The sequence below is a fragment of the Rhea americana genome, unplaced genomic scaffold (genome assembly GCF_003343005.1).
Source record: "Rhea americana isolate MKP2758 unplaced genomic scaffold, rheAme1 scaffold_36, whole genome shotgun sequence".
Classification (NCBI taxonomy): Eukaryota; Metazoa; Chordata; class Aves; order Rheiformes; family Rheidae; genus Rhea; species Rhea americana.
In genome coordinates, this window is record NW_028186490.1 from 2317956 (window position 1) to 2330920 (window position 12965).

The following is a 12965-nucleotide window of genomic DNA, read 5'->3' on the forward strand; positions in this document are numbered from 1 at the left end:
CCCCAGTTTTTCGGCTTCCTGTTCTTCACTGTGTTCTTCAGACGGAAAAGTGTGCTTCTGCTATAGACCTGCATCTGGCCATGCCTTGGACTGTGGCTCCCCCGTCCCTGTGGACTTGCTCTGCCAGCACCCTGGCTGCCCTGGTGGGCTACAGCTCCAGCCAGGTACATCTCTCGGGTGCGAGCCATGCAGGGCGAGGGCAGCCACGGCTGTCTCTGGATAGCCGATCCTGCAATGGTTAACAGGTCTCAGCTGGGGCAAATTTAGGTCCAGTCCTTTTGAGAACTTGTTCATTTTAAATTCCACCCTGCAATTGTAGATGTTCCCAGGTGTGGAACTTGCTGGGAATTATGACCTGACAGGCTCAATGCGCTGAGATTTTTGGACCAGGGTGTTTCATATGCCTCTTGTGCTTTAACATAGTGCCATTTGGCTTGGCATATACTGAGTTACAGTGAGTTCAAGGGAGTGGTTAATCAGGCAACTGAAAAGACTACTCATAAAACAGCTTCAGCATGGCCTGCAGTAATAAAGACCCATCTAAAGGAGACCTAAGTGCCAGGAGTGGTTCAGCTGCCATGCTCATGGAAATCTAATCTCCTTTCTGTGGCAGCCAGTAAGGAAAGGAGCCTGTTAAAGCTGTAACTTGACTGATTCTTTTTTTCTTTTCTTTTTTCCCTACCATCCTTAGCTGTGACCTCCCTTCTGGCCACTTATTCCAGTCCCAAAAGATGGGACTCTTTCTGGAGGGAAGACCCATCTCTGTTCCCTCCGAGGAAATGACTCTGTAGCAATCTTTGCTTTTCAATTATTATTCTTATGAAAGTGGAAACACCACCTGAATTTCTCTTTAGGCTCTACAGGGAAATCATGTTTCCATATTGCATTACGAGAAATGCAGTGGAAGTGCACTCAGTTGTTTTTTTTAATGTATTGAGGCAAAAAACTTCAGAATGGGTATATGTTTCTCTCTGTTCAACATCCACAGTGCTATAAATACAAACTGCATGGTACTTTCAGAACTGCAAGCCTTTAAGACCTCTCAAGGGAAAACATCACACCAAATTAATCTGCCGTCAAGTGGAAATTCTATATTGTTTGCATTTGCCAATGTTCTGTATGTGGCTGTAATTGCACTGAAGCAAGTATCTGCTCTGAGTTCTTCACAAGATTAAATGTGGCCAATTGGGCGTAAAAGAGTAATCGAAATGCAGAGCTGCTGCTTTGGATTTGTTAGAGGCACTGCTCATCTTTGCTATGTCACGATGACACTGGATTCTGGCTTTTCTTTATAACAGGGAAATTTAGGGAACTGACTCTGAGTGCTGGACTGCAAGCCCAGAGCAGAACGTGCCTGTCTGGCATCACGACCCCTGTGCTGAACAGTTTGCTTTGGGTGCACCCTTTGCCTTGCCCAGAAACTAGAGGCAATTGATTTCCCTCTGATCAGCACAGTAAGGCTATCAATAGCTCTATCCCAGGATGCAGTATCTGTCTGGGACCTCCAGTATCTGCTCCTGAGCATTTCATGATCATGTTGAGGTTCTGAGTGTTTGCTGTGAATTTGAAGCTGAAAGGCCCCTCACAGTGACAGCCTCCATGACTTGTAACGGAGAGAGCACAAAGTCCGAGCTGGATCCTGCGCTGGTGTCCCCATGTCTGACTAAAGGAGAATATCCACTTACAAAACCAGAAGTCTCGCCCTGTGCCAGCTGGATGGGAAATGTTAAAGCTTGCTTTAAAATCTCCTGGTTTCTTTTTCTTTTTACTAGTTTAGCTGTTTTCCCTCTTGACATATAAATGCAATTATAAGTAAATAAAAAGTCTTTCCTCAAGTTGACTGTGCTGCTTTTTAATTCTGCATGAGAGCCCAACTGCTCGCTACGCCCTGCACAGCAGGTAGTTAAAGAAATAGGCCCAGATGGGCAAAACTGCTGCTTTGAATTCTTTATTTCATTTTCCTTCAATTACTGGGCTTGTCCAAAAAATACATACCAAGCTTCTACCCAGCTTGCTCATAGACAGCCATTTTCAGAGAAGTTGCTCAATGCAACTCCAAAACAGTCCAGATTCAGCCTCCTTACGCTCTCCCAGCCTGGTGGCAGAGGGCAGCCCCCCTCTCCAGCTAGAAGGCCTTTGCTCCTCTGTGTTTCTCCCTTGCTAACTGGAGGTCCAGCTCCCAAAGCTGCTGGAGGAAGCCAGAGTTGGGGCAGATGCCTCTGTGTGAGCGCACAGTCCGAATGGCATCAGCGAGGGACATCTCTTCACAGATCATTAAGAAAGCAAGGACAAGAGTTGCTGATCGACTGATCCCCATTGCACAGTGAACTAGTACTTTGCCTGGAAAAAGGAGAGAGAAAGAGAGATGCAATTACACTAGGAAGCCAACTGGTGCGATTACCACACCAGAGCAGAAGGTGCCGATGATACTGGGGCTGTCCAAGCAAGGGCTCTGAAGCATTGCGAGTTGAGTTCAGGGTGTGAGGCTTGAGTTCCCCAGAGGTTTGAATATGAGTAATGGCCAACAGAAGCACCTAGAGAAAGGTAATTGTAATTCTGTATCATGTCAACTTCCCAGGCTTTTATAGCATGTCTTTGGCCCATAGTAGAAGGAGATAAAAATTTTTTTTTTGAATGATCTTATGTGAAATTAAAGGAAATCTTGTCAAGAGGATTGCTTTCAGATGGAAAAAATTCAAGTCTGTAATCTTTTCCCACTGGACGTGACCAAAGAAGAATGCTTTCTGAAACTTGAAAACCTACATCCTGTGAATTTTGCAAACGCTTCAGCTTTCACAAAATGGTATGTTTTGATGAGAAATTTTTAATAAAAAAAATATTCTGGCATTGTAGTTAATTACAGCTGTGCCTGAAAACTTTCAACTTTTCTTGTCCTTTGCTGCTGTCAGATCTGGTCTTTTCAGAGAGACCATGGCTCAGCAATTGGGCATTATTAAAGTGATTAGAATCAGATTTGAACTTTTGACCACCTCATGAACAGCTCTGTATCCCATTGAGGCAACTGAAAAGATGCTGTATTTTTAGTATGAAAATTTCACAAAGCTTCTTTTTCACTGCAAGATACAAGTTTGAAAGGAAATACTTCCTGCATTTTAAAAATTTTAATTTTTTAGGCCGTCAAATTTGTAGTCTTCTGTTTTCTAACTACATAGCACTCAAATGCAATTTAACAATACATTTTACTTTTTTTTTTGAGATAGGATAAAGTATCTCAGTCTGTGCTTCTCTGAACTTTTCAGTCCAAATTCCTTGTTTTGTCTGTGCTTACGGCATCTTAATTTCTCTATTACCAGGTATCAAGACAAAAATATCCCTGTTGGATGATGATGATGCTAAATCCAGCCAAAAGCCTCTGACTGATTGCCCCCGTCTCCCTGGGTGTTAATTCTGGGTACTCTGTGCACAGCTTTTCATCTTAAATCCCGTTTTGTTTGTGGCAGGGTATTTATTAGCAACTGTTCCCATTCTGACTAATGCTGATCACATAGCGAGGGAGGGAGCATCTGCTGTAGAAACGGGCCCTGGCCAGCGGGGTCGGGGAGTGTTGAATCCCACAGCGTTTGTGACACAGCCACCTTTCGATATCCCGGCATAGGAAACCTGAGCTCAGCCCTAAAGATAGACATGCCTTCGGTAGAAATAAAGGGACAAATATAGTCTCAAAGGAAGCAGCAAAACCAGCTCTGGTGACAGCAGACATGGACTGGGAATCAAAGCTTTGGGGGAAAGAAATGGTTTCTTTTTTTTTTTTTTCCCTTTCTTTCTTTTTTTTTAATGTAACATCAGTCTTGCAAAATTCAAAGATCAAGGGCTTTCTGTTTACATTTTTCCCCTTCAGACGTAGCTTTAGGAGGTTTATCGAGACACCTGATGTCACTATTCAGGTTGGATTTATATCTAGCTGTCAGTCTCACTGAACTCAATGGAAATTCTGGAAGTACTACTTTGTGTGGAAATGAGAAATGCTTTGCATTAGTGCTAAAAGATAGCACTAATTTGAATTTTCACGAGGCTTTATTTTCTGTGTGCAGTACTACCAACAGTCTTCTCAGCAACCTTGTGAGATGGGTGTGTGCTGTATTATCGTCCCCAGAGGAGGCACTACAGACCCAAGTAACCCACGTATGACGTGGTCAGAGAAACATAAAGGAGTCAGGAGCACAGCTCCTCTTTGAGAAATACGGGAGACGGGGCTAAGTCCGAAAGGCCCTTTGAAAAATCCATGCCTTACTAGTTTGCAGAAGACCTAGCTGCAAGATAGTGGCATGGACTGGGAAAAACCAGATGCTCACCCTGATGTGCTTCCCAGGTGATAGAAAGCAGGGAACAAGATACTCTGAAAGATTTTCTTGTAAACCAAAGATTTTCTTTGTCTGAAAATTTCTAAACTAATAGTGCCCTACACCTAATAGGAAAAAGAAATTATATTGATGGTTTGAACTATACTGGGAAGGGGGGGGGGAAAAAAGAGAAAGAGAGGTGTTGGGTTGGATTAGACTCTGAATCACTGAATAGTTTGAAACTCAATCTAAACTGTTCCAGAAATTCAAGGGGACATGATGGCTGCCATTTTGAACCACATCTCCCTAAAGTAGTTCCTCGCTCTGTATTTTTCCGCCCAGATGGAGCCTTCTGCCTTGGGAAACACTGAGTGCCACCTGCAGTCAAAAAAAAGCTGAAGACCCAGCTGCGTGCAGGTAAGGATGCTGCCGTCAAACACGTCCTGATGTGCTTTTGTGGGGGGCACAGCAGAGCAAATTCCAGGGTCCTGCTTCTCCAGCCTGGCTCTCTACCATTTGATGTCTAACTCTGCCTCTGAGCGGAGGAGGTGAAGGGTGAATACAACGTCTGGCTTTTCTTCCCTGCTTCTCTGCGCTTCAGAAGAGCCCTCCTAGAACAGGTTTGGATAGCATCTTAGAAAAAATCTGCACAAGCCTCAATTACTGACCTCAGCTCTAATCCGCATGGCTCCCTAATACATTTGTTCCCATGAGGATGCAAGTATATTTGCCCTTGTAATATGTGTTTCACGATGTTAGCCTTTGTTTTACCAGGCACAGAGGTTATGATAAATATTGGTACGCAGACAGTAAAATGACTGTTTGTTGCAGATAGATCAGTCATGTGAAATGATTTAATTAACGTAAAATTGCTCTAATGAAAGCAGATTTGAATTTACTGTGTGATTATTTGTAGCAAACAAATTGCATGTTAAACTTGAGTCAGGAAACAAAAGCTGTGCTGCTATTTAGCTCTGCTTACAGATTCAGACCCCTGTCTCTTAGCAGTCGCTGTAAATGGGTTAAGTGACAATCTGAATCCACGATGATACACTGCATTTGAATAGAGCCCAAAGTGCATATGCACCATGCAGGCTGACTGCAGCGTGCTCGATAGCAGAAAATTGCATGAGCCTTTTTGGAGGCTGCAGCTGAAACACAGCCACCCTGGCAGCTCCTCTCGCCAGGAGCTCCCTCGCAGCGCAGGGAAAACCCTGCGAGAAGGGTGCTGGAAGCACTGGTGGGAGCGTTCACTGCAGCAAGTACGTGCTTCCGTCCGGCGATGGCCAGGGGGTTGTGTCCGCATCTCCTGCGTACCAGCTCCTGTGCCACAAGCAGAAGTCCTCCAGCTCTGCCCTTCCCCCTGCTTGTTTTAACATACAGTCCAAAAAGAAGTTGGACTGCTCCCACATTAGAGGGCTATGTTGCAACCTCCTCTCAGTGAGCATGTAACAGGATCCCTTAGGAATAAGGAGGATTAACTGAGGAGAAGTGGGAGCACTTAACTTCTGGCATTATTAAATCTTGCAGTTCTTACTTGAAATGTTGCGCTGCATATCTCAAGCTACTCTTTGCAGAGGCAGACAATAACTGTCATCTGCCTGGGATTTGTGCAGAACAATAACACTTGGTTTTTAGCAACGAATTACGGATATTGTATCCAGCTCGTGCCTGCTGCAACTCTGCTGACATCAAAGGGTTTGTGCCAGGGATGAAGTTTGTACATCCAACTTCATTGGCCAAATTCAAGTTGGGGAATTCAATGCTATTGAACAAATTAGCCATTAAAACACATAATATCTTATTGTCCTTTTGCTACTCATCACTAACTGAGCTAAACGTCCTGAACTTGCCCTTGCTTCCCTGCAGGATGGATCCAATTTGGCTTAAGACCAGGCGCCAGATCCACCACCCGTGGTGAAAGCCCCAGCTGCCCTAGCTCTGTTGAAACCAGCAGCACTGCGCTGCCGACCAGGAGGAGATCTCAGCTGGGCCAGCAGGCCGCAGGGGTTCCCCAAATCTTGTTGCATTTTAGCCACTGTCCTATATCCAGGTGCAGAGTCAATTGCCTGATTCTCTATCCATTAGTTGTCTCTTTTCTCACAGCTGAAAGCAGCAAGAAGCCAAAGGCAGGCTTCCAACTGCGGAGCGCCCCTTTCTCCCAGGCCCCCAGAAGAGCTGAGGGCTGTCATCCGCAGGGGGAGCAGAAGTCAGCGAGGTGCGTAATGCACCTATGGCAGAGTTGAGGGAGACGATCCTTTTCTCCCTAGAGAAGCTTCTTTTATAACTGAAAAAGCAACTACAAAAAGAGGGAGCCTAGCTTTTCATCTGCTCCAGTGAAGTGTAAGAAAAGAAATGCCTTATGAGAGTGTTTACGATTTCACTAAGATAACGAGTGATTGCAATCTGACTGTTTTATACGTGCTTGGAGATCAATAACTGGAGAAGCTCTCTACTCGCAAGTCTTGTGTGGTGTTAGTCTGAGGGTTTCCCTGGCCTCCTCTCACCTGTGTTAAGTTCGCTTTCCCTCTCTCTCTTACTAGATTTTATCAAACCCTGCTGATTAGCATGTAAATTTAGCTGTGCTCTGGACATAATGTCTATGATAAAGATGATGAAAGCAGTCATTCAGAGGGTGCGATGCAGTCATCTACCGCTGTGACCAGAATAGTAATAGTGGGCAGAAGGGAAAGGGCAACCTGCCTGGAAGACAACAGTTCTCAATTAGGGGAATGCTAGTCCACACTCCCCCACCTCCCTTTGCTCATGCTCTAGCATCTGGGTTTGAAGAAATGCTAATTGCGTTAAAATAAATTCTCTGCATCACTGAGGACCTATTCTGCTCGTTTAGGCTACAAATCTGGAATAAATCTGTCCATGCTGTACTCTGGACTTCTTCTGGTGTTTTGCTTCAACTATGATGGGAATAGCCGTTCTTACTTAATTCTAATGAATATTTGATTCACAGTTTTAAATATGTTTGTGCCTCGTATAGTCTCAACTTTGACTTATCCTCCCACGTGAATAAGATAATTTAATTTCATTAAAAAAAAGAGTTGAAGTTGCTAGCAATAGTAAAGCAGCAGTTGTCTTAAATGACTTCTCAGTCAAACAGAAATACCTCATTACAGCCTGAATTTAATATGAACAGGCCTCTTGTCACCTGGTATCATTTTTTTTGTTCAGTATCATTGCTTATAATAAATGCAGTTCTTTCCCTTCTTCTAAATTATATGAGTAAAAATCTCCTCTGTGTCTCATCCCTGCGCAGGTCATGGGTATTTAGCTGCTAAATTTTTGTAGCTCAGGAAGTCATGCTTCCAGAACCTCTTGTTTATATATTTCCAAACTGTTGCACTTTCCTTAAAATGATAAATGTTAGCAACAGCTGGACTGTATATGATTGAATTTCACCTTGTCTCCATTCCCAGAACCCCTGCTTCCATACGGAGTTCAGTAAAGCGCTATCTGAAGGTACAGGAGTAGGGATAAATACGCGCTTTAGACACGATGAGTTCGTTGTGTTTGCCTTGAGCCCTAACTTGTTTTGCATTCATAACTTCCAGTATTTGGACATGCATCTTGTGAAACACTGGCTTTGTTTGCTTTTGTGGCCCTCATGATTCATCTGTTGTTTTCTGTCTATTGTGAATCATTTTGGATTTTTTTTTTTTTTTTTTTTNTTTTTTTTTTTACTCCTTTTGCACACACTTGAAGTGATTTTGTATTTTACCTTTCTCTGGAGCACCATCAACATTGACTTCAAATAGCATATGTTGTAATAGATACGGGTGCAAATCAGAGTTCCCTAAACATGTTAGTGGTTCTGAAATCCAAACGCAGCCCTCAATTTCAGAAAGGGAGATACTTTCCAACATATCAAACCCTCCAAACAGCAGTAAACTCTGAGGTGTAGGTGTAAATTCTGTGTGTTGGCGTGTCGTTTTCAACTACTCTATCCTTCTTCCCTAGTTTGTACAGTGTAGATCTGCAGAGGTGTAGATTGCATCTACCAGTTGCACATCAGTAGCCTGGTAGTTACTGTTTTAAGGCCTTTGCTGATATTAAAGCTCACTATGCAAGCAAGCAAAACAGACTGCTGAGTACATAACTGTTCTCTGAATAAATCACTTTTTGCATGGGCAAATACAGTTTTGTGGCATAGCGGAGACTTGTTTTTGTGGAGTTTTGTCATTAATATTCATGATCCTCCGTCAGCACCGGACCTCTGGCATTTTGCTTCGCCAATGTTAGGCCCTAAAGGATTTTGCAGGTTATCTTCCTATTCCAAGGTCATACCCTTTCTGGCAACAGCATGCCATCAGCTCCTCACTGCTGATGTTGCTTAGGCTCTCGTCTACAGAACTGCTTCCTAGCAAGTTGTTCCCTGTCCTGTGGCTAAAGGATTTGTACAGACTGTAGAACTATAAATGATTCTTTTTTCCGCAAATATGGTACTTGCTCACGTGTCTTTATCCCATCTCAGCTTTTATTTTAAACCCCATCATTAATTTGGCAAGATCAATTGTATGTAACTCCCAGGACAGGGTGTCCATATATATAATAAAGAATACTTGCTATTCTGTTGTCTTTTGCTTATAGAGATGATGAACAGCATTAGGCACAGGGAAAACCCCTCTGAAAGCCTATTCAGCGCATCCTTCCCTGCTTCACCTTCAGAGAAAAACCACATCTTTTCAGTTGTCTTTTAGATTTTCCATCCTTCACATGACAAATACCAAGAAGATATAACACGTGAGCTGCAGGAAGCCTACAGAAATGTGCAATCGTCAAAACGGGCAAACAAGAGCAAAAAGCACTGATGTCACACCGTCCGCCCGTGACTGTGGCAGGCTTGCATGCCCTAGCGGAGGCCGCTGTGACGTGTCACACCGTGTGGGCAGGAGCCACCTCGAGGGCTGTCGAGCACAGCCTGCCCAGTGGATCGGCACACGTGTTCGGTAGGTGTTGTGCTGGGATGGTTCGGGGTAACTGCGCACTTGCTCCTGTGCTCTGGGTCTGGCACTCTGCTCTCTGTTAGGAGCTGCAACCCTGTCTCTCAAGCCCTAAGTCCTGCAGCAGAAGCCCTTGGGAATCTCTGCGCTAAGCAGGTTGCTCCTGAACAGGTACCCCAGGAAAGATGATGGTGTAAGCCACACCAGAGGGCTAGAAATAGGCTTCTAAGGCAGTGTGGCTTTATTTCTATCCTTTCCCAAACAGGGTACCAATTTCAGAAACAAATTACTTGCTTTCCCTTTGCAGCCTATGTCATCGGCTTCCCAGTCTCACTGCGGGGGTTCAGGAGGCAGGTGTAACCCTGCTTGGTTTTGGAATCACCATTCATACCCATATCTGCAGACGGTTGGCTTATGCTGAACGCTCTTCGATAACTTGCCCTACTTGGTTCCTGTGCAGAAGGTATGTAACATGCACAGATGGTCTAGTTACCTCTTGGAGACTTCAGTGCTGCTCTTATGTATCGAGCAACCGGGTAGAAGTAAATGCTGAGATCAAAGTTTGGGCTGTCCTCTGCTTCTATGCCATAGTAATCCACAGGCAGGTCTTTGTAGAACTTGGGCCCAGTGTCGATATGAAATCGCCCAGCAGCAGCGTTCACAATATGGGAGATGCCCATTCGGCTCAGCTGTTCTTTGTCACGAGCTACGTAACTAGAAGAAGAAAGGTGGGTTATGTTCCCCTGCTACAGTACAATATGGGGCAGAACAAGCTGCTGAAGGTGTCCCATTTGTTAAAATGTTATGAAGCCATAGTGACTGTTTTTTGATGGATCAGCTGGGTTCAAAGTGGTCCACCAAAATGTTTCAAGACAGGGATGGCTCCAAGAAACTGAGGGTTTTTCCTCTCAGTTGAAGGAAAATATAAAAAGGTGGTGGTTATGATATTTTTGAACAAGCCAAGTGTCTTCTAGTTTGCTGTCTCACCAAGTCACCTCTGCTGAGTGATCATCAATGCAGGGGACTGATGTCATCTGGCAATATGAGAAGAAAAATCCTGTTTTACATAGTCCTAGTGTGCCTGCCTGCCGCACGCGTGCATGGGCCCTGCCAGGCTGTAGCAACGTGGGACTCCTGTACTACTGCAGGAGCACAAATATCTCTTGGTCTCTTGGATGGAAGTATCAGGGTACTCAGGATGCCTTTTCTCTATGCTGTGGCATCCTAAGCACACTTCAACCTTACTCAGCAACTAGACTTATCATGAGGGGGCCCAAAATCAGCACCTAATGCTCGCTTTTAACAAAGGGTGGAGGTTTTACAGGAGTAGGGGGAAGGGGGCAAGGGTTAAGAGTTGTGTTAGGCACATTCAACCCACTCTCTTACAGGTCTCCCACATAAAGGTTTGGCCAGACTTCGTCCATGTGCCCAGTGGGATGCGTGCGTGTCCAGAGCAGGCGCCGCAGCTCCTCCAGAGAAGGTGTTTTGTAGCTGCTCTGGCTTCCTGTAGTCCGTCTTGAGGCACTTCTTATCTTGGGGCGCAGTAAGTCATCTCTGCAGAGCGAATCCCAAGCCATCCTGAAAGGGGGAGGGCAGATGGTTACCAACAGCTGGAGACATTTCTGAGATCGCCCTCTTTTCTTCTCACCTTCTCTTAGCCCCTCACAAAGTTCACCCACAATTACAGAAATAAGCTCTTTGGAGCAGAGATTGTCTTTCTGTTCCATGTTTTTAACTTTATAAAGTGTCCTAGTCTTTGATATGCTAGCACAAGTGTTCTGCTTTTGAATGGAAAGAGGTAATGCTATGGAAAATGACTTATAAAACTGTAGCTACTCCATGGGTATAGACAACAGTTATTAGTTTTGTATGCTGTGCCTTTCCTTTATCCATGTAACCAGGATATTGGGACTCGCTTATACATACTTTATCTGATTTATTTGTCTTTTATAATTTGTTCAACAAATTGAGCTGAGTTGAATAGAATTGATCTTGCAAATTTTTTTCACTAATTAACTCTTAACTGCCAAGTTGAACAGGGAAAGCTCTGTAAAGAGTATTTTGGTTCTTTCCAGCGGTAGTTACCAGTCACACTTGCTGCCCTCATAAGAAATGTTCATGGTAGAAAAAAATCTGCATGAATAAGATATAGCGATTCTAGCTGCCTTCTGTATAAGCATTAGCACATTTTTAATAGGTTGTTTCATTTGCTTTCCTCTTCTCTCTGCCTCTCTCCAACTATTACTCCATTTCTATTGTTGAAATAGATACTTTAATTACAAGTAGAAACACAATTTTTCAGGCCTTGATTTCTTTCTTTAATTATTCAATTCCCATGTGGCACACTTCTTTTGAAATAGTGGCTCCCTGTGTTAGCTGTAGATGCATTATAACTGTTGGGATGACTTTTGAGAAGAAGAGAATAGATGCAATCTATTTTTACTAGAGTTCTGTTTTTAAAAAATTGTTTAAAAAGTATCTTTCTGTGTTCTAAAAATTAGTCAAGTATCTGCATTATGGAAGTATTAGGAAGTCTGTCAATTCATGCAGCTCTAGACCAGCTACCTCTGTCCATGGCATAGATAAAATTGCAGGCAGTGATTCAAAAATCTTGCTCTGCCACTGGCTGTGCTGAACATGTTTCACTTAAATGATTAGAGGAGGGATGGTTTGTGGTGGTTTGTGTCCAGAAGAGCAAACCTGAAACTGCCCATCTATCTGCTGATCAGCCTTACTGCTTAAAAATACATCGTATTCATGTTCAAGAACCTCTGTTTATGATTTCCTTCCAAACACCTTAGCTGTGGTGAAATGCTTTCCTGGTTTCCTATCAAGGCTCTATCATTAACAGTAAGTTCACGTATGGTGTAGTTTTATTTTAGAAGCATTAACTTGGTACGTACATGGACAGAAAGAGAATCTGAAGTCTGAAGACTATGTTAACCTGCTTTGGGAGCTCTGAATGGTTCTTATGCCCCATTGCACCTCTATGTTAACTCATTGCTTTGTTGGAGGCGAAGTTGGATGACGAAATCCTTATTCATAGAAAGGAACAGGGGAGCAGTGACCGCTGTGTCAGTCACTGCTAGACTCCTTGAGTATTGCCTAGAAGGCACCCTTTTATTGCATACCTCAGGTGACTCGTCTTGCTGTCCAGCTGTTTATCGGGGCCCTCTATGTGGAGGGATTTATTTCAGTACACCTCCTTCTGCCACCTTCACAGACAGCTTTTTCCTCTTGAAAACAGTAAATTTTCACCCAAATAATGATGTTCCCAGGATGGTCACGTATTGTTTGTATTACAAAGAGCTCCACTGTGGAATGCGCTCCCCTCCCGAATGTGCATATCTCCTTGAGTCTCAGTTTTTACTGTGAAAACAAAAGCAGATGTTCTTGCCCATTTCAGATGGCTTTATGCAAGAGGAGGAATGGAGGAATTCTCACACTGGAATGGACGTTCCCCATTGATTTTGTTGGCTATCCTGGTGCCAGGTACGTCAGAAGAGCCTCCGTGCCTTTGGAGCCAGCGCTGACTCTGGCTCCAGCTGGGGATCTTGGACACCTGCGTGGTCTGTCTGATCCCACACAGGAAGCCACCAGCAGAAATAGAACTTGCATTTCCTGTATCCCAGCCACAGGGTCATCTGCCATTTCATTAAATGCTTTCAAGAATACAGCCTCCTCCAATCCTTCCCACCTCATAATATCC

The 12965-nt window shown here is 43.9% G+C and overlaps 1 protein-coding gene across 2 annotated transcripts in view; it reads right to left on the reverse strand.

Annotated features, from left to right (window-relative positions):
• Positions 1 to 1932: 1932 nt before the first annotated feature.
• Positions 1933 to 12965, reverse strand: part of LOC146591775 (dual specificity protein phosphatase 13B-like) — a 23585-nt gene continuing 12552 nt past the window's right edge. For both annotated transcript variants that reach the window (XM_085312280.1, XM_085312282.1), the window contains exons 2-4: positions 10643 to 10834; positions 9750 to 9970; positions 1933 to 2340 (exon numbers count right to left, since the gene is read on the reverse strand). In XM_085312280.1, the coding sequence (XP_085168406.1) occupies positions 2126 to 2340; positions 9750 to 9970; positions 10643 to 10833 (627 nt within the window). In that variant the 5' untranslated portion in view covers position 10834 and the 3' untranslated portion in view covers positions 1933 to 2125. The remainder of the gene's footprint in view (positions 2341 to 9749; positions 9971 to 10642; positions 10835 to 12965) is intronic.